General features: G+C 40.3%; 2 protein-coding genes across 7 annotated transcripts in view; one reads left to right on the plus strand and one right to left on the minus strand.

Annotated features, from left to right (window-relative positions):
* LOC139472168 (coiled-coil domain-containing protein 60-like) overlaps positions 1 to 2,072 on the minus strand; it is a 47,708-nt gene extending 45,636 nt beyond the window's left edge. For all 3 annotated transcript variants that reach the window (XM_071254739.1, XM_071254576.1, XM_071254653.1), the window contains exons 1-2: positions 1,758 to 2,072; positions 1,032 to 1,344 (exon numbers count right to left, since the gene is read on the minus strand). In XM_071254739.1, the coding sequence (XP_071110840.1) occupies positions 1,032 to 1,307 (276 nt within the window). In that variant the 5' untranslated portion in view covers positions 1,308 to 1,344; positions 1,758 to 2,072. The remainder of the gene's footprint in view (positions 1 to 1,031; positions 1,345 to 1,757) is intronic.
* Positions 2,073 to 3,520: 1,448 nt separating this feature from the next.
* Positions 3,521 to 27,977, plus strand: LOC139468532 (PHD finger protein 20-like). Of its 4 annotated transcripts, none has more exons than XM_071250569.1 (18): positions 3,521 to 3,573; positions 5,999 to 6,306; positions 7,557 to 7,725; positions 8,759 to 8,840; positions 9,509 to 9,591; positions 12,310 to 12,364; positions 14,219 to 14,275; positions 15,753 to 15,898; positions 16,402 to 16,549; positions 16,766 to 16,912; positions 17,125 to 17,319; positions 17,970 to 18,113; positions 19,285 to 19,490; positions 20,624 to 20,735; positions 21,274 to 21,469; positions 22,745 to 23,351; positions 27,074 to 27,212; positions 27,548 to 27,977. In XM_071250569.1, exons 1-18 carry the CDS (start codon positions 3,538 to 3,540, stop codon positions 27,724 to 27,726), a joined length of 3,009 nt encoding a protein of 1,002 aa, XP_071106670.1. In that variant the 5' UTR covers positions 3,521 to 3,537; the 3' UTR covers positions 27,727 to 27,977. The 4 variants fall into 4 exon arrangements, with proteins under 4 accessions (XP_071106670.1, XP_071106697.1, XP_071106678.1 ...); XM_071250596.1 differs by having other exon boundaries at positions 20,624 to 20,723; XM_071250577.1 differs by having other exon boundaries at positions 19,288 to 19,490.

Below are 27,977 nucleotides of genomic sequence, written 5' to 3' on the forward strand. Positions count from 1 at the left end.
GATGTCTAAACGGCATTCACAAAAGGCCTTACAATTACACACAAATAGGCTGCATAGACCGAGAGGAGTCATGTGTCATGTGCAGTTTGTACGTTTGTTTTGGGGAGAGCAGGCTAGAGTTGCCTGCCCTTGGTTAAAAATTAAAAAATATAAGCCTCACGCAGGTGGTTGAACAGGGATCAGAAACACAATACTTTGGCAGTCCTCTAAATATATACATTAGTTGTTTGTATAAGGAATGACACAATGTTGCATATTACAACAAAGTTGAATCTAGTTTCTATGAACTGGGTATTATAAGCATTATACAACATATCACTCATAGATACTACAAACATATAAAGTAGTGTCTAGACATTTTTTTTTTTTAAATTCATATTTTCATTTCATGATTTATTGGGATGTATATTGCGTTAACGTCAATGATTTTGATAAGCACATAACTAATATGTTGTAATCTAATCAAACTGGTTGATAGTACATAAAATGTCATTCAAAAGAAAGTATACCACATATTTGAAAATTGGATATGACCAAAATATTACAAACATTGTCAAATGTAACATTTGCAAAATACTGCTAACTTAAGGAACAAAACACAACTGTGATACCTAAAACAAAGACATCACCACTGAATAACCATTTCTTGTTTGTTTCATTTTTAGACACCATCAAACAAGGGTGTATACTTTGTTTTGCCTGGCATTTATAGTAATTTATGGACCCGTGAAGATCTGGGATAGAATAGGTCTTCAGCAACCCATGCTTGTCGTAAAAGATGACCATGCTTGTCGTAAGAGGAGGCTAACGGGATCGGGTGGCCAGGCACGCTGACTTGGTTGATGCATGTCATCAATCCCAATTGCATGGATCGATTATCATGATGCCAATCACTGGACTGTCTGGTTCAGACTCGATTATTTACAGACCGCTGTCATATAGCTGGAATATTGCTGAGTGTGGCGTTAAACAACAAACAAACAAAACTAAATTATGTCAAGTATTGGAGCACTAAATGTAGGTATATTTACCCCATCCCACTGTCCAAGTGAATGAAGAATGAGCCTTTGTTCTTCCAGGTAAAATGGGTCTCCAATTCCTTGATATGGTTTATGGGACACAGATCGAAATCCTTGTGACGTCAACTGCTGAAGTCGACGTCTGTAATTTGAACGTCTAACTTCATCTCGTGATGGAATCGTTGGATTGAAGACAGTGGCACTTCGGGCTTGTATTTTCACCCCCCGCTGAGATGGAATCGGCAGAGGAAGGAGGGCCACATACCCCTGAGGATCTCTTGAAGGCATAACTGTCTCCCGACACACACTTGATTAATCTGGCAAACTGTAAAAGCATAGTATCATTTTATTATGTGTCTTTGATAAATAGATATAGAATTATTTTCCTTTAAAGAAAATAAAACCCAAAAATAATAAGAAGGAAAAAGAAAACAGATATCACTATTTCAAATCATATTAATTACAGCTGATTACACGTCACTGTATGAAGTACATCTGAATAAATAACTAGCTCAACTTTTATTAAGATAGGCCACAATTAATTCAAATAACATTCTCAAGACACTCACATATTTTCATGCACTCAATCAGATCTTATTCACATTATAATTATAATCACCTTTTTAACATTTAACTGACAAAATGGTTATCACTTTTTTTTCTATATTGTATCAACTTAACATTTGGCTTTTTTCGGCAATACAGATAAACGAATATCATACTTTATACTTTACTTACTATGGTAACTGGTAGCAGTTATTCCTAATTATGCATTGTTGAAATCCACCTCCGTTTTTGAAATCCGTACATCAAGGAAACAGTCTCCACTTCTCCGCTGTCAAGGGAGCCCAAGTCAATGCTTCTGAAATGAACTTTCAGTTTTAATATTCCGGGCACGTGGCCCGTCAACATGTCATCAGTATTCCTTGACTGAATGTGTTGGATTGATTGCCAAAAGTAACCACCTCATGTCCCCCTCACTGCGAACCACTAACCATAACACTGTAAAACACACGAGCAAAAATAGCCCGGTAGTACCTTCCTGTAGAGAGTCAATAGACTGCCCCTGTTGCGTGGATACTGTCAACTAATAACTACAATCGGAACGCCGCTGAGCGACCTCTGCTATAAGCGGGTTATGCCATAACTCAAACGTTTACAATTCTTCTTGGTTATACCAGTGTTTGTCTAAAACACCATACTATAAACATGGATCAATGTTAACGAAAGTAAGTGAAAATCAGAATAAAATTGATTACTGTCGACGATATCTCATTCGGAATACCTCGGGTATTTCCGATGAATAGCAGTAAGCCCATGCATGCATGAAACATATCTTTGTTGAGCTGCCTCGTGTGTAATATTATTTCTTATCATATTTTAATGTTAACGTATAATTCCCTTCTCTGTCTAAATTACTGAACTGTGACATGTTACCAGTGTTTATTCATAAACGTATCCTAATACCAGCAGGGATAATAACATTAGATTTCTTACCACTTGCCACCAGTATATCAGAGTATAAAAGGGAAAGCATCGCCCATAATGCATAGGAAAACGTGTTGTAACCAGAGACCATATAAAAATCTATTATATCGGTCTCTGTTGTAACTAACCAAAACAAGGTAAGCAAATATTTTCGGCAATTAATTACATTACTCAAACATTTTGTAAATTTAATTTGAATGTAAATAAAGTGTTGTGCTCGCTCATCCATATCAGCGACGAAGTTGCAGATTTTGCATATTTCAAGCGCATGGAGACGCGTGGTTTATTCATTTGTGGACAAATAAAGCTTTAATCTAAATAATCTAAGTCGTTTAAATTAAAAAAAATATATGGATCTTAGACAGTTTATTTTAGTTTGCAATACACAAAAAAGCGATATTTATCTCAGTACTGGCAATATATGTCTCATCAGAGACCATGGTCTCTGGTCTCATTAAGGAGTCGACAACAGAGTAAATGAGTGATCTTTTACGCCGCGGTCAGATTCGATCTACTCGGGAATATTAAAATCCGATCGATCAGTGGGAAACAAAGATACTCATAATATTGGAATATAAATACTATCATATATTTTAAAATACATTAAAGAAATTTTGAACAATCAAGATCTAAACAACTTTTTAAGTGGTGTTGTTTTACAAGGCAGCATAATCGACCGCCTTACAAAATATCAATTTATAACTTGATCACACATTCTTGAAAAGTTGGGTTGTCGGATCCATAAAACAAATATCTAACGCCTTACAAGAATTCTATATAATATCCAAGCACATCGTGTTAATGGCCTTTTTTATCCGTATTATGTCCTTAAGTGGGGTGGCGGGCATGCCTTGATGTCTTGTGTCAGTGAATTTAGGGCGGGGATGTGGTTTCATTTGTTACTATTTCAATACGGACTTTGCATAAAACGTCATTTCGAGTAGCGTGAGAACTTGTATTTTTAGACATGAGTAATGTTTTGACTGAGTAAACGGTGAAGTCCCAGTTTTATAATCACCCATGTTCTAAAATGGCGTCGTCCGAAACTGGAATGACATCTGAACAGGTAAATATGACAGTTAATGTGGTGTTAGTAATATATTTTTGCAATTTTGTTGATCTATGCGATAGTCGCTAGGAAATTACTTGAAGGCGAGTTGTATGTAAACTATGAATGATACTACATACTTGTTAAACCGCGTGTATTTTCCCGCGGACGTGACTCGTGCATGACCTGATTTCGGCCAGACCAAGAACATACGCAATAATGTTTTTATTGTCATTGGTTGTATTTATATGAACGACCTGCTACCTGCTTGCAGAAAATGCTGTTAAATATTAATAAGACCCTTCAAAGCGAGCAATATAGCGAGTTGATGAAACTCGACATCAATAATGCACAAAAGAGGTATTCGAAATCCTGGAAGCGAATACGGATTGTAACAGTCCACTTCGACTTTTTATTTTTGTATTATCATGATTACAAATCATTGTGTAATTTATGTCCGTTCATTCAGCAAACCGATTTCCTGTAATTTTCATGTCTTCATGTCATAACTCGCAGACACCCGCTCACTGAAATAATTATAATCTCTGCAAGGTCTCTCTAGATGGAGTGAAATTTCCACTATGTCAGTACACCATACAAAGATGAAATCTGTAAAGTTTGTTTAGTGGTGTGGACACAATTTTCAGTCATACTGAAACATTTCATGTATGACCATTAAATAACATGTTTTGTCACCAAATTCATATAATTCATCTGAGTGGCATTGAGTGGAGCTCAACAAATATCTTTTCTTTTGTGTGTTAATCATGTTAACTGGAGTTTGACCTTTGACATTTGACCATGCTTCATTTGAAATTCTTTATAAATGCAGTCTGTAAGAATAAATGTCTTTATGATATATAATAAGGCAAAGGCAAAGGGGGCACGGGTGGCCTACTTGTCTAAGGTGCTGCGATTCGCTGTGCAGAGTTGCGTCCCTTGGCTACGCCAGAAACCTATGATTGTGGGTTCCAATCCCGGTTCACCCCGATTATGTTTCTAGGTTTGTCATCACCATACCTGTGCTCGTGGGTTTCAAAAAAGTGGTAACCTGCATCACTTCGGGCTTTCCTCCCATATTAAGCTGACACGCCGTGATATAACTGGAATACTGTTAAAAGCGGCGTTAAACATGTTAAACCCAACTCACTCACTCACTCACTCACTATTAAGGCAAAGCTACTGATGTTGAAATGTTGATGTCCTTGGTATGGGGTAAAAACATATTTTCTTTTAAGAAAAAAAGACCTACCACTTATCAGATATTGCATCAATAAGCAGGTTCTGTACACAGTTTGATATGCAGGATATGATCTTTTGATCTCATGTAGGTCCCTTTAGATATGTTATGTTTATAGCCTACACATGGGCACCATTGCTTAGGGGGCTCAGATGTCCCAGTCATCTAAGGCTGCAACATGCTGAGCAGAGTTGTGTCCCTTGGGCACACCAGAAACCTATGATTATGGATTCGAATCCTGGTCCCCCAAGATTATGTTTCTTGGTTTGTCAGGATCATGACCATGCTCGTGAGTTTCACCAAAGTGGTAAACATCTGAGTCCTGCATCACTTTTGGCTTTCCTCCATCTTTAGCCCATTTTAGGCTGACAAGCTAGAATATTGTTCAAACCCAACTCACTCACCAATATTTATTGGTGTTCCATGTGTAATTCAATAATCATAATGCATATCGATGAAATGATATCCTAAATATATTAAACAATATAACAGATATTGTAACTGAATGATAGCAGGGAATAACCAGATGTAATATTACCTACGTATTATGTTTTTTTCAAGACACACAAAGGCAGGCCTTGATGTATATCCGGTCTATATATATACTTTATCATGATTTTGATCTTGCTAGCCTGATTAGTACCAGATACACCACATAGGCAGATTTATTTTATCAATTATTGATTAATACAAATGTTATAAATATTGTAATTCTTGGGATACTGATAAGTTCATTTCATCCTTCAAAATTGTCAATCAAATATTTAATGGTTCTTAAAAGTGAGTCAGTATTTGGTTGTATGTGATTAAACATTTTCACCACCCTCCGATAATAAGCATGATAAGTTGCGATTTTCAGTGGTGATATGTGGAAAATGACAATGTCCATACAACCACTGGGCTTTGTAAAACAGAATTTGATGTAACTACCATTCAGAATTATTAACTAATGGCAAATCACTGAAAGAAATGAAATAATTGTTTTTAGCAAAATATTAGGTCATTTATAATGAAAATCACATATTGTTCAGAGAACATATTCTATATAAAAACACTATTGTATCCAATGATTGGGTATTGTCTTTATACAAAATAATTTGCACATCTTCATCTCCTAAATGTTATATCACTGAAAGAAGGTGAGCTTCTGCAGCGTGGTACTGCTGTTGTTTGTGCACTAGAAATAAGTTTTGTTGTTTGCAGGAGATGACAGACACAGCGGAAGAGGGGGAGACAGCCATGGACACCAGTGAAACCCACTCTCCTTTCCATCACTCTGAGGACTCCAACTCCACAAACAACGAGACGGAAGAGACTGAGAGTGCTGTATCGACAGATCGGGAGAACTCCTTGACTCTGCCCCACACCCCTACAGCAGGCCTTACATCATTGCACTCCACCCCAGTCAAGAAGGACGGGACACCAGGTACAGGCTCGGGCTTCCCTCTACGCCCTGGGATTGCCTGGAGGAAGGGGGAGAGGGTCGAGGCAATGGATTTCCTAAATAACTGGTAAGCTGATACTTCCGTATACTGCATGTGTCTCGTTAATCCAACACTCATTATTCCGACAATCAGCTTTATCCGACACCTATGATGGGAACCAATGAAATCAGTTCTATTTAGATCGTTTATTCTGACAATCTCGCACTTCAACTTGGGCACACCTAATTTGCAACGAATTACTGAAATCACTCTTGCAGTCTCGTCAATCCATCACAGTGATCAGCATACTCCGTGGCCATCTGCTGGGAGTACACAACAGGTATTTTGATGCGAGACGAGTCGCCTAGTAGCTACCTATTACAACAGGTGCAGAGATAAACTAGCTTAACAAAAAACAGTTAATGCTTTAAATAAACAAAACAGGATTAATCACATGCTTAGATTACCTCATTCTTATCAAAATCAGATACAAGTTCTTGCACCTGCTGAGGACATCCCATTACAGGTCACGTCAGGACAACCTTTCCATGTGGATTCCGTGTTAACAGAAGTGTCCCATAGAAACCAGGGCTGGGACGATACACCAACTGTGTAATCTGATACATATCCCGATATCTTACTCACGATACTATACGTATGGCGATACTTGCATGTGCTCTTATCTGTGGTGCGTAAGGCAGTATTAAGTATGGTGCAATTGGTGAACATATTTACATTTTCACTGCTACTTTCACTACTAATAAGTGTTTGGTGTACAGTTTTTAGTTAAGAATCAATATTTTTTACTTAGTGAGCGACTGTGATCGATACTTGTATAAAGAAGTAAAAAGTCGTGATCCATCGATGCATCGGTGTATCGTCCAACTACTACTAGAAATCTATGCTTTTCATACAACGTGAGTTAATGGACTGTGTTGTCAGACTCAGTGGCTTTGTTGATCGTGTGTCATTGTACCCCGGCATGGAAGGTTGTTCATGATATCAACCACAGGTCCTGTTCCGGACTTGATTATCTACTGGCCATTGTTAATTTCTTTGAATATTGCTCAGTTTTGGAATAAACAACAAAGAAAGAAAGATTGCTGCAGAGGAGCCCCAGTGTTGCAGATCCACTCTATCCTGTTGAGGGACGATCGGGTAGCCTAGTGGTTAAAGCGTTCGCTCGTCACGCCGAAGACCCAGGTTCGATTCCCCACATAGGTACAATGTGTAAAGCCCATTTCTGGTGTCCCCCGCCGTGATATTGCTGGAATATTGCTAAAAGCGGCGTAAAACCATACTCACTCACTTACTATCCTGTTGATGTTGGTTGACAGGTACCCAGCTAAGATCATGGACATTGATGAAGATGACAAGACTGTGCTGATCCACTTCGAGGGCTGGAACCAGAGGTATGATGAGTGGACTGTCATGACGAGCGAAGGAATCCGACCTCTCACGCGACACTCGGAACGGAAAGAACGAGGCAGGAAGAAGGTGAGAGAAGTAAGTACAACTGTCAACAGACATCTTCAAAGAAATGGTGACTCAAACACTCAGTTTAATGACCAGGGTGCCGTTGTACAAAGCGATCTTAGCGCTAAGGTGATGGTATCTCCCATACCTTTACATAGACTTATGACAGTCGTAGAGCTTAGGTTGTTTTGTAGAACAGCATCCTGAACAAGAGTTCTCAGTGTTTGAGATAGCCATACATCTTAATAGTAGAAATTACTAGAACTTCAGTATGATCTGTGTTCATAAATGAGATTGGAAATCTACCAATCTCATTAAAGTCAGATCTTAATTCTCGCTATCGCTAAACAAAGATCTGAGGACATCCCATTACGGGTCACGTCAGACCAACCTTTCGCGAACTTTGACCGACCAATGGAATGACCAATCAGAAGGCAGCTTTCTCGTGCTTTATAGCACTAATTTCAAATTGGCGACTACACTTCGAAACATATTGTGACAAATTCTCGATTAAAAATTTGAAACCTGAACAAACGAACATTCTGGAATAGCTAACAGATGGTTTAGATTGTATGGATTCAGTCGTTAAACCTGTAGCTATCATTCGGAATACCCCATGTTAATGTTTTCGAGGATGCATGATTAGAAAACACATTCCGTCTGTCACTTTCATGATCTGGTAAGCGAGGCTCTGATTGGTCGGATGAAAGGTCGTTCTGACGTGACCCGTAATGGGATGTCCTCAGATCTTTGTTTAGCGATAGCGAGAACTTGGATATGATTTTAATGAGATTGGGAAATCTACTGATAAAAACCTCAAGTGCCCTAGGATCCCCCTAATTTCTAACACTGTGCTTAATCATTAGGACTAGTGATTTACATAAGTAAAATGTCCAATCATGATGACATGGTTGGCATCTAATACTATTGTTTGTTGAGTGTTAGTGCCATGCTATTCTTTGCTTTTCCCTTTCGATTATTATGTTTTAATGGCCTTAAGTACTATTATCACACAAAGAATTTCTTCTTCATACATTTAATACATCTTCTTCTATTGAATTAGTTCCGAGTAGGAGAAAAGATCCTGGCCAAATGGAGTGACTGCAAGATGTACCCGGCAAAGATCAGCAACATCAATCGTAATGGTCAGTATGTTTTAGGTTTATTTGTAAAGAGGGGTCAAGTAAGTCAGTGCTCTTTGCATTGAAATTTATTGTGAGTTGTGTCCCTTGGCTAGGATCATATAATATTGCTGATCATATATTTGATTCCCGGATTCTTCCAGGTTATGAGCTCCATACCGGTGCTTTGTGGGTTGTACCATAAGAGTAAACATCTTTGAGCTACAACCCTCTAGAATTGGTCCCCAACCTCGTAAGAGGCTACTAAATGGGTCACTCGTTTTTCAGGCTTGTTGCTCACATTGTCGATCACTGGATTGTCAGTTCCAGACTAGATTATTTACAGGCTGTTGAGTGTGGGTTAAACAACAAGCAAACAAACAGTCCAACAGTAATCTCTTGTCATCATATGTAGTCGTAAGAGAAATATGTTTATTGTTTGAGGAGGGCACTAACAGGTCGTAGATATTTATGTCTTTGAGGGACAGGCTATGCCTGGTCTGAAAAGAGCCTATATTTTGGCACTTTTAGTGACAACAGTGATTGACATTTATATATCTTATCACTCTTTTGTGTTAATTGGTTTGATGAATACGTACCCTTGATATATCCATTGTAAAGAGATAGGACATGTTGTAAGAGCTGCCAGTATCATCGAATGATCACAGTTGTTTAAATGTTTTTTTTTTCAGGCAACATGGAAGTGGTTTTCTATGATGGTTTTCAAAAGACAGTTCAGCCAATAAACGTGAAGCCGTTCTCCGATAAACATCAGGTAACTACCCAATTGGGCTCTTGATACTATGAGAAAGAATAAACTTTCCTTCTCTACTGCAGAAGAGTTTTCACCTGTAACAAGACTTTAATTACTAGTATTGGTATTCAAGGTCAGATTGTGTGTCATGTACTCCATGCTTGTCTCTCTACCAGTTGTGATTCCCGGGCAGAATTGGTCCTCCCCTGTGGATCCTGCTTGTCTCCCCTTGGGATTCCAGGACAGAGGAGCTCTCTGGCACCCTGTAATTGTCTCTCCATCGGTTGATTGTGTGTGATCATACCCTGACAGCATTGATCACTGCCCACAATATCAATCACTGGATCATCTGGTTGAGACTTGATTATTTACAGGCTGCCATCACATAGCTGGATATTACAGCGATAAAAACACACACACACAGACTCAAACTTGTCTCCCAGTGGTGATTATTGAGTTTTGTTGACCACTGATTCCTCATGAAACGGACCCATGCTACCCATGTGGATGGATAAGACCTTCTCTACCCTCTAGGTCTGCTCATCATACTTATGAATTCTGGTGTTTATTGTCTTAGAATTCCATTGTAAAAAGCATCAAGTGGCCACAAGCAGAAGAGTGCTGTATTTTTAAGTATTAAGATTGTTTTTGTTGATCACAGAAACAGATGCATGTTGATATTAACTTTTATCATACCTCCATGTCAGAAAGATGAAATCTGATTGGTCAACGTGATCTTGATAAAATACCATGTTTCCTGCCTTGGAGGAAAATATATTTCTCAGCAGGTGGATAAATCCCTTATACCCCACCATGAGCAAGTCAGGGTGTACATGGATTTCTGAGAGGCGGAATAAATCCCTTTTACCCTGCATTGATGGACAAAGCTGCACACTTTTTCCGAATCTATGGAAGTCACGTGACATAGCGCAAGCTAACCTCAGCTCAGTGTGAACAGCTGTTTTCTGTCAATTTTTAATTTCTTTGAATTATTTTACAATATCATATTAAAACTTATGGGTAAGACAAATTTGTTGTAGCAGGCTCACTCGGGGTACTCCTCGTTAGGTTTTATACCATATATAGAAACCTAACTCGGGACGCATAAAACCCCATGTACCCCTCGTGATCCTGCTACAACTTATAGTATAGGCTGAGTCATCATATCTTCATCTGGAGTTCACAATGAACCAATATGATTTCAAGAGATATTGGTACTGAAAGGTGATAGGCAGTTACACAATGTAACTATAGGTCAGCAGATGTCTTGTATAACAGTCAGATAATGAGATACTGTCCTTGACATGATGAGAAGCACCCGTTGTCCTAGTTCTGTGTTAAAGAGGCCATGCACCACTGTCTGGAGCTGCTTCCCAGTGAAGTCCTCGTAAGTAGCAGCCGGTGTATAATAGATGGGGCCTAAAATTCTGTGTAGGTGGTGGAAAATAAATATATTTTCAACTTCGAGGTCAGCGTTAGAAATTGGCACTAGTCCTATTGTTCTTGCAAAACTGCCCAATAGTTAAGGTATCATAAGTACTATTAGAAATTTGCCCTTTTTAAGTGTTTTGCTATATGTTATCGTAAGGACCAGTGGACTAAAACTGTTAGCTTCTATTGCTGTGGGCTTCTATTGCTGCGGGTTAGCACTGCAACATATGAATGAAAAACAAACAAGTTTCAAATTAGCAGCATGCCAACAGATAATAGATTGTTGTTTGTAGTAAAATAAAGATTTTGGTTTGTATTAGTCACCATTAATCTTGTGTGTCTTTTTCATTTCACCTCATAGTCAGCAAAAACAAGTTGTCAAAAGTCATTTTATTTATAGTTGATACATATAAAATGCAACTTGACTTATTGTAAAGATGATAATTTCAATCATCTATTGGACAGACAAGATTCTCAACTGCCACTGTTTTAGTGACAATGCATGCGGATTAAAACAAACTGTCATAAAACATACCATGCCATATATCTTTTCCTTTTTTAAACCTGTATCATTTTAAGGCCTTAACGTTACACAGAAGGTCTTTATAAGTCCATGAATTGTTAACTCTGCTATGTCTGCTGGTAAATAAATATATTACAGTGAATGTTTCTGAAATGCATTATGAGATCATATAGCAAATGTTTTGTCTTTAGCATGATTTACATTGAAACACTGATGTTGACTAGAATATTTGTATAGTGTGTTTAGATGTACAAGGGAGACATTTTGACAATGAAATAAAGTAAGAATGTCATAGTCAATCTTTCTTTAAGCACATTTGGATCATGCTTTTGGCCCAAGAGGTATGAACATTGCCTGGAAAAGTGGTGTCCCATGTTTTGTATTAACCTTGTATAAACCATGTTATCACACAAATGTTAAATTCTGGAAAATATGAAAAAGCCAGGTATACTCATAATACTTACTTTACTTAGTTATTTCGATGTCGCAGTGTGTATGTGACATGGTAATGTTTGTGCCTCATGGAAGTGTTTGTGCCTCATGGTAGTGTTTGTGCCTCATGGGTGGGGGTTGGTATGTTGCATAAAATGGCAGGGGCTGTCACCAAAATATGAAGTCCAAAGATCAATTTCTGATTTTGTTAGTTTGAAAATTCTTGTTACATATTTGGTTACACATGTACAGTGTGGTACTATTAGATCTTCAACAAAGTTCTCCCTTTTCAGGGTAGAGTATGACAGAGTCATGTTTACAAGTGCTTGTAGTAAGTGTATGATTTCTTGCAGGGCAAAGTAGCCACATTACCTAAGGAGGTGCGGAGAGGGCGTCGCTCCAGTGAAGGTAGGTTGTTGTCACATGTTTCAGTACTGGTGTCATTTTGTTTTTCAACGGTAGATTTTTCCTATATAAAACATTGCAGTTTTGCAGGTCAGTGTTCAAAATAAAGCATGCAGTTCCAGGGGCCCTTGTCACAGGCTTTATGATTACATTAGATTAAGGAATGTGAGGGTCCTGAGATTAAGATCCTCAAGGATCCCAAGCACTCCCCTCATGTACATCGAAGTTGCTGGGTGTGTGGGATGTGTTGGCTTTGAAATTCACTTACTTATCAGCTCACTCCAGAACAGAGTACTGCTTTTGTATTCTACATTTGAAAGTAACAAGAAAATAGTGTATTCCAAACACAGTCTGCTTTACCGTCCACACTTACAAACAGAATTGATTTCACTTCGCTTTCTACTACATCCAAGTTGTTTCACTAGATGACCATGAAGTCATATGAGCATTGACATTGGTATCTCAATTCTATCATTATAAGTTTTAAATATGAATTAACATGTATTATTACAAAAAAAAATTATTTAACATCTATTTCCATAAAAATGTACATGTATGGCTTGAAGTTTATGAAGAAACACTAACCAAAATGGCTTCAAATAGTTTACGAATCAACCATAGCTAAACATTAAATTTTATCAGGGTACCAGTTTTTCTCTCCAAGTTGGATGCTGATTACATGATTAATGACTTAAATCTTAGGAAGAGTGATCAATCAACATGCTATCTGAAATGGAATTCAGACACTGAATATGAAAATATCTACGAAAATGTTTGCATCATTTCTGTTCAACTTGAATGTGAATTGTATTCCTAAAAATAATTTTAAGGTTGCACTTTTCTGTGATAAATGGTCTCTGTAGAAGTTGAAATATGTAGCTCCTAATGTAGTTCTACAATTTGTATACTGTGTCAAATATAGCTTATTTACATACATCTCCTTTAGGAACTAAGTATTTTACAACTGCTTCAATAAGTTGAAAACTCTTAGTGGTCTGTCAAGAGCAACAGTACATGAGAGTTACTCCCCTTTACCCTTCTGACAGTGGTGTTGATACACATTAGCTACCTGTCACAGGTTACAGCACAGAGAGATGGGAAAAAGTTGCACCTTCAGTTAAACTGTGGGAGAGCTTTATGAGAGATTTTAATGTTAACTTGTAGGAGCAAAATGTCTTGTAATGATATTTTTTTTCTCAGATTTAATCAATAACAATATTGACAAGTACAAGAAATAGGTCATTGAGAATAATGATAATTGATTTTTTCTTTTTTTGGTCAACATACAGCAATAGGTAGTTAGTATATGTCTGTATGTTCATGGCTCATACTACTGACTGAGGTTTGAGCCAGTTTTCTGCAGCAGAATGCTTGCTAGTTAAACATTCATTTTATACATTGTATGAATGTAGAGATGTCATGAACAAGCAGGACCAGTTTTCAGACTGTTGTAAAAGATCTACATTAGGTTGTCTGTAGTACAGCCTTTCTTATAGGAGATTCTGTTTCTGTAGTTAGACAAAAATATTTGTACTTTTTGTAAGTTTGACTGGGCTGACAAAACATGTTTATGAAAATGGCCGGTCTTACAATTGACCTTCATCTTGATGTTGTTCTTGTCTTGAGTGTGTTGTTACCTCTTATGATACTGTGAGTTTTATGAGGGTCAAAGTGTTGATTTGAAGTTTACAATTGTGAACATACTTACATTTTCTTGACAAAGCAGTTTCATGTTTGATCAGTTTCAACTTTCACTTTCATATCTTTATTCAAGATACATATTTTGTCTAGTTTACTTAGACTACTTTTTGTCATTGCAACTAAAGAAAACTCATTGCATGCTGACTGTTGCAACAGGTCGCAAGCAAAGTGCAGAGAGGGTGCGATCAACTAGTCAAGATAGCAAGGAAAAAGGTATGAATTATGTGCGAAGGCAGTTTTCAAGAAGTAGCCTGGATAAGAAAGTAATTTGAAAAAGTCACTGTTAGCTGGTTATCAGTGCATCAGACCATTGAGAAAAATCAAGAGTTGAAATTCATTTGTTTCACATGTAGATTTCAAGACATCCATTATCACATAGATTTCAGAAATGATAAATTCTGTATCACAAATAAAACATATGTCTAGATTGACAAGTTGTGTCATTAGAGAGCAAGGCAAAGTTCCTTGGCAGCTGTTTATTTCACAAAACAATGACATTTGTCTGTCACTAAGTATTTCTTCACTAAATATTTGTCTTTGTGGACTTTCCTAATAAGTAATTTGACCCCATGGTCCCAAGCACTCTTTCTCATGTTGTAAGAAGTGACTACAGGAATAATTCGACCCGTGAAGATCCGGGGTAGAATACCGGTAGGTCTTCAGCAACCCATGCTTGCCGTAAAAGGCGACTATGCTTGTCGTAATAGGCGACTAACAGGATCAGGTGGTCAGGCTGGCTGACTTGATTTATACATGTCATCGGTCCCAATTGCGTGGATCGATGCTCATGATATTAATCACTGGATTGTCTGGTCCAGACTCGATTATTTACAGACTGCCGTCATATAGCTGGAATATTGCTGAGTGCGGCGTTAAACAACAAACCAAACCAAACCAAAAAAACATGAATAATTCTGATCAGATGGTTAGGCTCACTGACTTGGTTGACAACATGTCTTCATAGCCCAGTGGTCTGGGATGTTGCTCATACTGTCAACAAATGGTTTGTCTGGCCTCCAGACCTGATTGTTTACAGAGCTACTTGATATCGCTTGAATAATGCTCATTACAACTTGAAAAAAAACTTCACTCGTTCACTCACTTGTTGACATGACAGCTTTATCCATCATCGGTATCCCAGCGGTAGAAACTAACAGTTTCAGTCCACTAGTCCTTATAATGATAACATATAGCAAAACCTTTAAAAATGGCAAACTCTACTAGTCCTTTGGATACCTTTACTATTGGGCAGTTTGGCAAGGACTACAGGACTAGTGCCAATTCCTAACCCTGTATCCCCATGCTGATATTGTGGCACTGTTCGTGTCTTGTGTTTTTAACTAGGGCGATTAGGTACCATTTGATCTTATCACTGTGGGGATTCCTGGGCAGTGTAGGACCCCAGTATCCCATGTTTGTCAAGGTGTGGAGTTTCCAGGACATAGTAGGTCCCCAGTACGCCATGCTTGTCAAGGTGTGGAGTTTCCAGGACAGATTAGGTCCCCAGTACCCCATGCTTGTCAAGGTGTGGAGTTTCCAGGACAGAGTAGGTCCCCAGTACCCCATGCTTGTCTAAGAGCCCCCTGGAATGAAGGTCACATGGCCACAAAGCTGTTACTTACATGTTGCTGCAGGGTGATGTTGCTTTGCTGACTTGAGCCTAATACATCTTTTAAAATCTGCATGATAGGTGAGAAGGGTGGACTTGCTGAAAGACGCCGGAAGCACAAGTTGATTGTCGCCGGATCCTTCTTGGCAAAGAGGGAGAGGTCAGCCAGTGCACCAGGACTGGTTACTAAACCAAGGCAACAGAAGACTGAAGTCAAAGTGAACAGAGTATGGCAACAATTTGACTTACATATAGTACCTGCTTGAGGGGCATGGTATGATAAAGCCCTTTCTGGCTCATGGCATCTGCACAATTTATGAAATGAGAAAAACATTTAGGTAATGTTACGAAAGTTATCAGATTTGTTCTTATAACTGAGAATTGGACTTGTTCATTTTAACACTTGCATAGAGTAGGTAGGACTCGAATCCATCAAAGAATGATTTTATAGATTTTTTTAGAACCACTGTTTTGCCTGGCCAAGACATTGATACTTTCCAGGCCAACGTAACTTGGCTGGAATATTGCTGATGTTTTGTTGATGGTTTCTGTGTCTGTTATGTAAAACATAGCTGGGGCGTCTTTTGTACAACTACCGATATCATTTTCCCTATTCATGAACATGCATGATGTGTATGCAGTGTTTGTTTATATGTTATTTATTTGTAGATTTATTCATTAATTGCCAGCTTTTTTACCAAGACATTTGTTTTCTTTTACGAATGTTCAGAGGAAAGGTTTTGGTATGAAAACCAGCCCTAGGAAGGGGTTCAATGTGAAGACAAGTCCGGTTCCCACTAAGTCGTACACGCCACGTGTGAGTCCCTTGCAGGCCAAAAGAGACACGTCTGCTGCAGGAGAAACTCCTGAAGTAAAAAGTGAGGAGATTATTTGTCACATTTTTAAAATCCCACATTTGAACAAAACTGCTTTTTTTCTCCAAATTTGCCTGCTAATGGTGCATTTCTTGAAGAAATGGAGGTTATATATTCATCCTGCATGGTGATATGAAGAGAACAAAAGTTGATATTGCTGGAACTCATGTAAAATAACAAGCTGGCATCAGGGAGTGTTAACAAGCTGATTCTTTACAGCTGAAAAGCGGGGCAAGAAGCGGGCGCTTTCTCTGCCGGCCGAGGAGGCCAGCCTCAGTTTGACTCACACTCGAGATCATCCCCACACACCCTCATCAGCCCCAGCAGTACCAGCCAAGAGGGCCAAGTCTACCGAGAAAGATAAATGTGAGTGTACACACTTCCACAGCTGGCATATACCTCTGTAAAAGACAGAAGCTTTCTAAATCCAGAATCGACCAAATAAAATTATTACACAGTAACATTTTGTAAACTCAAGTTGCTGTGGATGTAATATTTCAAGTTATTTCTAATGCAGTTTGGATATCTGAAAGGAATTGAGAATAATAAGGTGATGAGGTGCATGTTTATTATTGCAGCTGGAGGCCTCGCCCCCAAGGAGTTTGTGATACAGCCAGATCACAACCTGTTCAAGTGTATGATCCCTGGCTGTGCCAAGAGCTTCCGCAAGGAGAGCCTGCTGGACTACCACTTCAAGTACTACCACACGGAGGAGCCCCGCACTCCGCAACCACCAGCATCCAGGACCAAGAGGCGCAAGACCTCGAGCATATGTGAGCGTGACCATGATGAAGATGAAGATGATTTTGATGATTTGAAATTGTCATGTCATCTAATATCATCAGTGGCGCTGGGGTAGCCTAGTGGTTAAAGAGTTGGTTCATCACGCCGAAGAAACGGGTTTGATTCCCCACATTGGTACAATTTGTGAAGCCCATTTTCAGGTCTCCCCCGCCGTGATGTTGCTGGAATATTGCTAATAGCGGCATAAAACCATTGACTTGGATGATGCATGTCATCATATCCCAATTGTGTGGATTGATGCTCATGATGTCATTCACTGGATTGTCTGGTCCAAACTTGATTGTTTACAGACCACAGTCATTTCTGAGTACAGAATTAAACAACAAACAAACAAAATAAGTTTCAGCATGCAATTGTTTGTCAGAGGTACAAATTTGTGATAGTACTGGACTATTTACGGGGTTTTTTAATATTGAGACCAGGTACAGTTTTCTAAGGAGAACAGAAGGAAACATTTTTTTGATGCAGTAGAAAAACTCCTTAAGATATCGTATGAACACATGGACAGCTTAAACTGACTTGTCACCCAGGGGCTCTTGGACCTGGTGATATTACAGTGCTTAAACATGCTAAACAAGTGGGAAATTGAATGTTGAATTGTTTCCATCCATATTGGCAGGTTCCACTGACAGTGACATATCAGTGTCCTCTAAGGGGAAGACAACTCCGGGTGAAACTAAACGCAAACGCCACATCTCGTCTGCCAGTGATGTTCTCAAAGAAGAACCTGTAGCGGAAATCAAGAAAGAGGAAGTCATTGAAGGTGAGAAAGTATTGAACTTGTTCGGAAGGGGGTGGGATAGCATTTTCTTCTTGATACAACATCAGACCTGGAGGGATTCCTGGGCTGGCCAGCTCCCTAGTGTCCCATGTAAGGACTTGGCTGACCATTGTCCCCTATGGCATGGACCAGCTCCCTACTGTCCTATGTAAGGACTTGGCTGGCCATTGTACCCTATGGTATGGACCAGCTCCCTTGTGTCCTATGAAAGGACTTGGCTGACCATTGTACCCTATGGTATGGACCAGCTCCCTACTGTCCCATGTAAGGACTTGGCTGACCATTGTACCCTATGGCATGGACCAGCTCCCTTCTGTCCCATGTAAGGACTTGGCCGACCATTGTACCCTATGGCATGGACCAGCTCCCTTCTGTCCCATGTAAGGTACTTGGCTGACCATTGTACCCTATGACATGGACCAGCTCCCTTCTGTCCCATGTAAGGTACTTGGCTGACCATTGTACCCTATGACATGGACCAGCTCCCTTCTGTCCCATGTAAGGACTTGGCTGACCATTGTACCCTTTGGTATGGACCAGCTTCCTACTGTCCCATGTAAGGACTTGGCTGACCATTGTACCCTATGGCATGTACCAGCTCCCTACTGTCCCATGTAAGGACTTGGCTGACCATTGTACCCTATGGCATGGATCTGCTCCCTACTGTCCCATGTAAGGACTTGGCTGACCATTGTACCCTATGGTATGAACCAGCTCCCTACTGTCCCATGTAAGGACTTGGCTGACCATTGTACCCTATGGCATGGATAATTTGTTCCTCATAGTTTAGTCACTTGTTTGCCTGGCTCCGACTTGATTATTTGTAGGCTGGCCCGATAAGGAATTCACGAAGGAAAGAAAAACCAACTGGACACTAAACTCTACCAATGTGGGGGGTAGAGCCTTGGTAATAAGCATGTCATTCCATGTGTGTAGCAGTAGTGAATTCAGAAAAAGGTTATCATAATGTATCAGGTTTATTGGGTATCTTTGTCTAGGTTTTTCCTTCGATTAATGCATGGAAGTTCTTTGATATTTTGAAACACTTATCTAGCATGCTATTGACAGGTAAATTAGTAACAGGAAAATGACTCAGCCTTCAGCAATTTCATCAACCATGAATCTCATTGTTATCTTGCCCATTTTTGATTAGTAGAGGAAGAGAAGGTTGCCATGGCAACACCTTTGACCCCCGCAACTCCAGTGACTCCAGGCCCAGCAGAAGTGGGAAAGTCTGCAGCAGCTGACACCAGTGTAATGGAGGAGGCGTCACTACAGGAAACGGAGGACGAGGCTATATCAGAGGAGGTGGTCAACTGCGTGTGTGGCTACGATGAAGAAAACGGGTTGATGATACAGGTACGCGAAGTTTATTCACATGGACGTTTGTGGAGATTTTTCTTCTAAAATTGAAAGGGATGTTGTGTTATTTATATATTTGTAAAGCGTTCATCATCCCATACTACCATACTTCAATCCCTCAGGCATGATCGATAGATTTGACGGGAGTGTTAACAGAGATGCCAAGCTGGCTCATCGGAGACAGTTGTTGGTCTGTCTTGTGGAGCTGAGCCTATTATTTGTAACACTGTGTGGCACCAGTTTCCTCATGTAAATTTCACAGTTGTAGTCTCTACAGGCTAGGGTATCTGTGGCCCACTCTCCAACTGTGGGATAAATGCATAGTGTGAGATAGGATAAGTTTAAAAAATTGTAAATACTTTCAATTGTATATTTACACACAAATCCTACCTCACACGCCATATGCCCACTGCACCAGCCCCACATCACAGCTCCTCTGGCCTGTGAGCTAAGGCAGGGGTAGTAAGGTGATCAAATCATGGAAGGTCACACTCACAGGATGACGATGCGTTACTCATTTCTTTGGGTGGTGACCATGGTGATGCTGGGATGTGTTTGGGTGAATTGTTTTTAGAAGCTAGAAACTTTGTTCAAGCACATTTTCCACTTAATATGTCACTTGAGATAGGATAGGTATATAAGGCTTAAAATACTGCGAGAATTGGTTCTCAGGCGATGACTTTTGAAAATGTAGTGCGGGCGGGTGGGTGGGGTTTTTTTTCGCTTGTTTAAACTGGTATGTAACCAAATAAACAGTTATGTGCTGTCAACCTTGGAAAGGGTCCCCCTACATAAACAAGTATAAACTCCTTTTGCCGCCATGACCATAACACAAGATGGGCAGTAAAGCAGTGTGCATGTAAAGGGAAGTAACTGCATGCTATAATGGATCGCATTGTTTTTAAGAATTAGGATTTTTATATATTTTTTGGACAATGGAGAGAAAAAAACGAAACATGCAGAAGACTTGATGATGATGCGGGCGGTGCTTTGAGAACCAAGGCTATTATTTTCTTTAACCTAAATATACAGTTTAATGTAAACTTTACCTTGTTGTTTTTATTATCATTGCTCAAGAGATGTGTCTGTATGACTGAGCGCCGATGGTAAAGAGTTTCTGTGTGTTCCAGTGTGATGTGTGCCTGTGCTGGCAACATGCAAGCTGTTTCAGCATCAAGTATGAGTCCTTGCCATCGAAATACATCTGCTTTGTGTGTGAGAACCCACCAGGTAAGGCACATGGTAAATTATTTTCCTTCCTCTTTCTGTGTTGTCTTTTCCATAATTCATAGCTTTACAGAAAGAGCTTAAGTTACAAATAGGATCAAGTACACATGACAAGTTTTGTGTTCCTTGTTTCGTCTTTTGATCATGAATAAACTGAACATGTACAGTATAATTTATGAAACCAGAACTCTGTTCCGTTAAGTATCTTTGTGCTACGAATATGGTTACTCCTATACTCTATAATTTACTTACAACAGTTTTGTTTGTTTGTTGTTTTACGCCACAATTAGAGTTATATGACGGTGGTCTGTAAATAATCAAGTCTGGACCAGACAATTCAGTGATTGACATCATGAGCATTGATTCCTGCAACTGGGATACGACGACATGCATCAATCAAGTCAGCGAGCCTGACCATCTGTACCTCTTACGACAAGCACAGCTGCTTTTTACACTTACAACAATGCAATGAGGCCTAGGCACATATGTGTTTATTGAATCCAGACTCTTTAGGAGACGTAAGATCAACAGTATGTTTGTTTCCATCAACTAGGAGTTCGTGATAGTCGTCGATATATCCATGACCAGGACTGGTGCAAGACTGGGCATCTGAAAACATTCAGCTTCTTGGATGTCAAACAGTCTGATGACAACTCGGAAACTGTGAAGGCCACCAACAGCCTCATTGGGGACATCCTCAATGTGAAGTCAGCGCTGCACTCTCTCAAACAGGAGATTCATGTCACAGGGTGAGGACCAACAACATTATTCTGTTCTTGACATGTTCGTGAAGATGGGTCACGCCAATTTGTTTGGACTCATTTCTTGTGACAGATATGGAAAACGTAAAGACCTTCATGTTCACAGTTATGACCATGTGTTTGTCGTCATGTCCAGATGTAATAGATTGTATACTACTCACCTTTGATAAGGATACTTAGAAGTTTCATAATGTTACAAAGCTCAGGGACAACTTATTGAAATCATTTTCCCGAGGCAATGGAGTTAACTGATTTTAACATTCCAGGCTGGAATTTCTGGGCTTGATCTTAAAGCAACCAGTGGCTATTATGAGTTGTGTCCCTTCTATGTCCCTACTGTGTCCCTACTATTGACCAGTCAGATTCCACCTCTCATAATACTTGCATTTGCTTTAAACAAAATGATGGGTCAAAGTCAAGAAGATCTGATCGATAACAAAATCTATATTGTAATAAAACTGGTCTTACTTCATGAAGTGCATCAAATCACGTGAGCACCTTGATTAAAAACATGAAAAGATTTGGAAAATTTCTGTTGACAGAATGTTAATGGCACACATGCTTTGCAAATACTGCAATCGAACGAATTCGTCACGGCAGTTGCCATGTAATTTAAAAACCAGATGACTCATCAGTCCAGCCAAAATATAACTCCTTAACTGCAGCCTAGTTCGTCAAGGATAGAAACTTGACTTTTAAAGTCAGTTCACTCCCTTGCATCGGGAATATGCATGGAAATGTGTACTTGTGTATATTTTGACTCAGGGATAGGTGTACTTGTGTATATTTTGTCTTGGGGAAATGCATACTTACGTATATGTTTACTTAGGGAAATGTGTACTTATGTATCTTTTGACTAAATACGAGGCTGAAAATACATCAGTTCTGAGGGAACATAATATCCCAATCAAAACTTGAATAGTACGCATTCCTCATAACAATAATGAAAACATTCAGCTTCTTGGATGTTAAACAGTCGATGACAACTCTGAAACTGTAAAGGCCATCAACAGCCTCATTATTGATCTTTCGGCTAATTGTATGTCATGAAAATTAGCCACGGTAGAATATGTTGAATGTTTGAAACTTAATAGCTCTGTATAACTGACAGAATAACACTACTGAACTTTGTCAATGTGAAAGAAATGTTAGTGTGCAATATTATCAAAATAAATCAATGTAAGGATTATTTGACATAGGTGTTCTTTTTAGGGTAGAGTTGATTTTCCCTAAAGTTTACAATGTTAATTTTGCTGTTTAAAGCAGTGAAAATCACCCCGAGATGCGCACCTGGAGGCGAGTTTGTGAAGAGAAAAGAAAGAAAGACAGAGTTGCAGCAGCTGCAACGACAACTACAGCTTCATATACTACCGAAGCTACAGCAACAACGACAGTGACCCAGTCTGTTACCATGGACCCATTGACCACCAATGCCCCAGCTGTGTCGGAGTCTGAATCGGACAACACGAAACAAGAAGTTTCAAAGGAGACTCCTGATGAGAGTCAAGATACATCAACTGTTGTAACATTTTCCCTCGATACTGACACTGCTGGAAAGGAGAAGCCTAATATTCCAGAGCAGGAAAGTCCTCTGTCAAAGTCCATGGGTTGTCAGGCTTCATTAGATCTATCTGGGAGTAGTCTAGATCGATCAGATGAAAAATCCGTCGACATATCTATGGCTGACAATGACAGTGATACATCCACCATGACTGCTTCAGAGTCATCTGTAAGCTACATGAGTTGTCTCCCTTCAGGAACGTCTGCTTCTTTAGCAGATGACAGCCAGATAGTGCCATCTAGTGACAATTTGGACAAATCTGACATAGCCAGTGAAGTAAAAATGGAACACATTAAAGTCAAAGTTGAGGTAAGCTTAATTTTTATTGTAAACTGGAGGTGTCTTTATCCAACTTCAGTGAAACTCAAACTTCAAAGACAATGAAAAATCAAGATATTCCTGTTTCTTGGCAAGTAATGTGCCAAAAAATAAGGGTAGCATTCATGAAAAAAAAAAGTTTCTACTGCTCATTGGATCCAGCAAGTGGTGAAACAAACTGTCCTACAAACAACTATTACAATGTATTCACACACCACTGTGTGTGTGAATATAGGCTGGACTTGAAATGTGAGAGAGCCTCAATCATTCCACAAGTCACAGACTAAGCAATCAGCAGTAACGTCATCCTCTTTAAGAATTCTGTTGGAAGACTAAAGTATTTTTGTCTGACAGTAATGTAGAAGTTCATATGAGATATTCATATTTCTCCTCCATTTTGTTGGTATATATATTTTTTTCTTCTCCTGCATTATATATTGCACATTAGTCTTACAACCCAAGTCCTAACTGGAAATGAATGATGATCTATCAGCATCTTCAGTACTCTTTTGCCAAACATGACCTCCATGACCCTCGGATGACACCTGGTGTCAAAAGGCACGCCCCCTATATGTCATTATTTTCTTCTTCGCTAACTTTGCAGGACGTGAGAGACGAGATCCTACCTGGTCTGTTGATTCTATCCTTTGCTGGTTGAATTTCATACTGTTCTGAACATAGTTGGTGTGTTATCCATCCATTTTATCTCAGTGGACCAGGTTATTCAGCGTTTTCAATGCATGGAAGTAAAAATATCCATGCCTTCACCTTGGGTCGTGCTTCATGTCGTGCTTTGTGTTGGCTGCCATTTTTACTTTTGGCTGGAGACACAGATGATTGTCATTGACAGCATGATTCATGTTTGATATGAATGTTTTTCACTTTTGTTGCATTTATCCTTCATATTACAAGTAATCAAACTTATTTGCTATACAAAATATGCTTTTACTTGCTCATCAATTTTTCACTGTGACGTCACATCGCAGTGCAAATAGCTAGATTTGAGCAGGCTTTTGTGTCATTTACGGAGTTATCTTTTACTCGAATGTTGCAGATGTTTGCTGCCAAGTGTGGTTTATGTAATTGCAAGAAATCGGTGAAGGATCCACATCTCCGCTGCCCGGATCTTTTTACACTGTGTCTTCCGAACCCGAAAGTGACTTCCTCACTTATACCAGAGTCGTCAATGAGAGGAAACGACAACAGGCTTTTTGCAGAATGTCTGACCACTCATTCGCTTCCTCATCGCCTTGAAAGTCCACCTAAGACATTGTCCAAGTCTACCTTGATGTTTGCGCCTCCAGCAGTGATGCCTCAAGAAACAGCGCCTTCAGCAGCAGCACCTTCCAGCAGCACCTTCCACTCATTGGCTTCCTCCTCGCCTTGAAAGTCCACCTAAGACATCGTCCAAGTCTACCTAGACGTCTGCGCCTCCAGCAGTGATGCCTCAAGAAGCAGCGCCTTCAGCAGCTGCACCTTCCAGTGCACAGGATGCACCTCCCACTTGGGCTCCGCAATTGATGGATAATTCCAAACTCTGTTAGCTGAGGTGGCAGCAGTTAGATGCAACTACTCACTTTGACAGAGCATCCCACCTGTTCGTCGACGCCTCACTCCTGGGATGGGATGCCCACTTCTTGGACCATACAGCCTCAGGGCTGTGGTCTCCAAAACAAAAGCAGTGGCACAGTAACAACTTGGAACTGGAAGCTGTCATCCTGGCAGTACAGTATTGGGCTCATCAACTGACCAATGCCAAGCTGCTGTTTGCCACGGACAACACAACAGTTCGTCTGGTTCATCAACAAACAGGGATCGACCCACTTGAGCTCCATTATCTAATAGACAGGATTATACTGGAGACCAGAACGATTCACATCCCTGGGTGCAGAAATGTCCTGGTCGATGCACGATCAAGGCTGGACCGCCCACCCCCCACAGAGTTAAAGCTGTATCTGGAGTCCTTCCATCCACTGTGCCAGCAGTTTGGGCAGCCGAACATCGACCTGTTTGCCACAAGACACATCACGCAGTTGTCAACGTTCGTGTCTCCAATGCAAGACCGTCAATGCCCTGGCCTTAGACTGAGAAGGTCTCAGCACCTACACGTTTCTCCCACCAGCACTGCTCCCTCGGGGAGAGCAGCCCAAGCCATAGCTCAGGCTCTCACACCATCCACCAGTCAACTACAGGGGACTGTATAATGGTTGATCAATGGGCCTCCTTTGAGATCTTCTGTTACTCCCACAAATGCAATGGCGCAATTCGTAGCGGATTACATGCTCCACCTGAGAACAGAGAAACACCTTGAGGGTGGTACTATAGCCATATACCTCTCCGCCATCAATACTGTCTGTGCTTTTGCTCAAGACTGGAAGCTATCCACAATACTGGAGTTGACGGCTATCATAAGGAGTTGCAGGTTGAACTTCTATCCTCCCGCAACGCCCCAATAAACCACTTGACAAGGCCTCTTTCCAGCTCTTGACTCAGAAGACTGACTTCCTACTAGCTCTAGCTACGGCAGCCAGTTTTAGCGAGCTACTTGAGCTAAATGTCACTTGAGTCCAGTGGGAACAACACTACAGAGGTACAGAGGGTCCGTCCATCTTAGCCTGTGCTGGGATTTTATTGCCCGAAAACCAACAGCCTGGCCAACCAGATAGACATTTTACTATGCCACCCATCCATTCCATCGTAGGAATGGAGGACCAGGATGCTACATAGAAGCAGCGAGGCCCAGAAGAATGACTAGACGCCACCTGTTCATTACCATCTTTCTGACTTGTAAAGGAGAGACCTATGATGCAGCAGGATTGGAGCAGGACCAACAACCTGCATGAGATCTGGGCCCTGGCTCACAGCGGAAACTGTTCAGTCGAATCCGTCATGCTGGGATGCTTTTGGAGCTCTACCACTGTCTTCTCAAGCCATTACCTCTGGGATGAGTCCCAAGAAGATGTGGATGCGTGCATAATGTTGGACCGTTCGTAGTCGCCCAGCAGATCACCAACCTCAAGAAACGCTGGTCGACTGCGACGCAGCCTACCCCTACCCCCTTGGTCTAACCATTCCCAGGTTTGAAGAGGGGAGGAGTGGTAGTAAGCATTTTCAGTTTATCAAAACTCTTGGTTTTAGGTTATCTTTTTACTGGATCGCGATGATAGCCCTGGTCTGGGACTTGGTTACCTTTTGGTTAGCCTAGATCTCCTTAGAGTTGTGAAGGTTATGTCTGATTGTTCACATGTGCTACTGTTGCAGGTGTTCACTGCCAAGGGAGTTGTGGAGACAAACCATCTCAGGCAAGCCCAACCTACAGGAACACTTTACAAAATGCCATGACATGTAACAGATATCCTAGCACTGTAATGCAGGATAAGTTAAAAATATTCCATAATCAGAGTATGATTATGTTTATTTTATATACTTATCCTGCATTACCCAAGGGCCGCCCCGTGACTGATGTCTTCCTTCCCACTGTACCGTCAGCCCTGAGGGACATTTGAAGACAATAATGGCATAAAGGTGTCTTCCAACACCAGGTGTCACGAGGTCATAGAGATCATGTTGGCCGAAAGAGTTACTGAAGATGCTGATAGATTGTCATTCATTTCCCATTAGAACTTCGGTAGTAAGAGCAATGTGTAATGCAGGATAATTATATGAGATAAACATGACTCGCTGATTATGGAATATATGTCAATCTGTGACAGCTGCCGGAGTCTGAGAAGGAAGATGCTCTGGATGAGGAAGTTGAGTTTGAGGAGTGTGAGCGTGCCCTCCTGCTGCACATTGTCAGGGTCCAGGCCGGGCTTAATGACCGTCTCGACCTGATAGAGGATCAGATAGAAGGTAGGACAATCTCACAAGTAGGGAATACGATGTTTATTACCAGGTTAATAAGGATCAGGTTATGAATGAGAGTAGAATAATCTTAGAGTGAGGGAGTTGGGTTTTATGCTGCTCTTTGTAATATTTTATCAATTTTGTGAAAGAATTGCTGTTGTATTATACAAAACTTAAAGTTTCAGGGCCTTAAGGACACTATCCCACTTAATCTGGTAACCACGTTGTACTCATCATGAATTATTCTAACTTTCTGCCATCTTTGTGATGTGCCCATGCTACAGCACCCAGTGGAAGAGTATGTGTAACAGCAGACATACATGTGAGTTCCTGTGTTTCAGCCCTCGAGAAGGCAGATTCTTCCCAGCGTGCACCACAGCCATCTTCTCAGCCGAACCAGGCACAGACCACTCCAACACCACCTAAGTCCATCCTGGGGGATGTACCCATTCTCAAGAAATCTCTTCATTCTCTCATCCGGGACCTAGGCAAGGTGAAGTCCATGGCAGCCTACCATTAAGTACAGGGAGCCCGCTGGTTCGTCCAGTTCCTCTCACTCAGCACAAGCACCTGTCCTCGTCGTGGCAGTTGATGAAGGAGAAAAAATAAACACTGGCATAACCAGGACGTTGAAAGTATTATTTGTTACCTGTCACTTAGCAATGTGTGTCTTTGTTGAACATACTTCAGTGCTTTATTATCGAAACTGTTTTCAGTTTAATTTCATCCTCAGCACAAGATGCTTTGTGACTTTTGTACATAAAATAAATA

Source organism: Haliotis cracherodii, unplaced genomic scaffold (genome assembly GCF_022045235.1).
Source record: "Haliotis cracherodii isolate W230 unplaced genomic scaffold, xgHalCrac1.p SCAF_1, whole genome shotgun sequence".
Lineage (NCBI taxonomy): Eukaryota > Metazoa > Mollusca > Gastropoda > Lepetellida > Haliotidae > Haliotis > Haliotis cracherodii.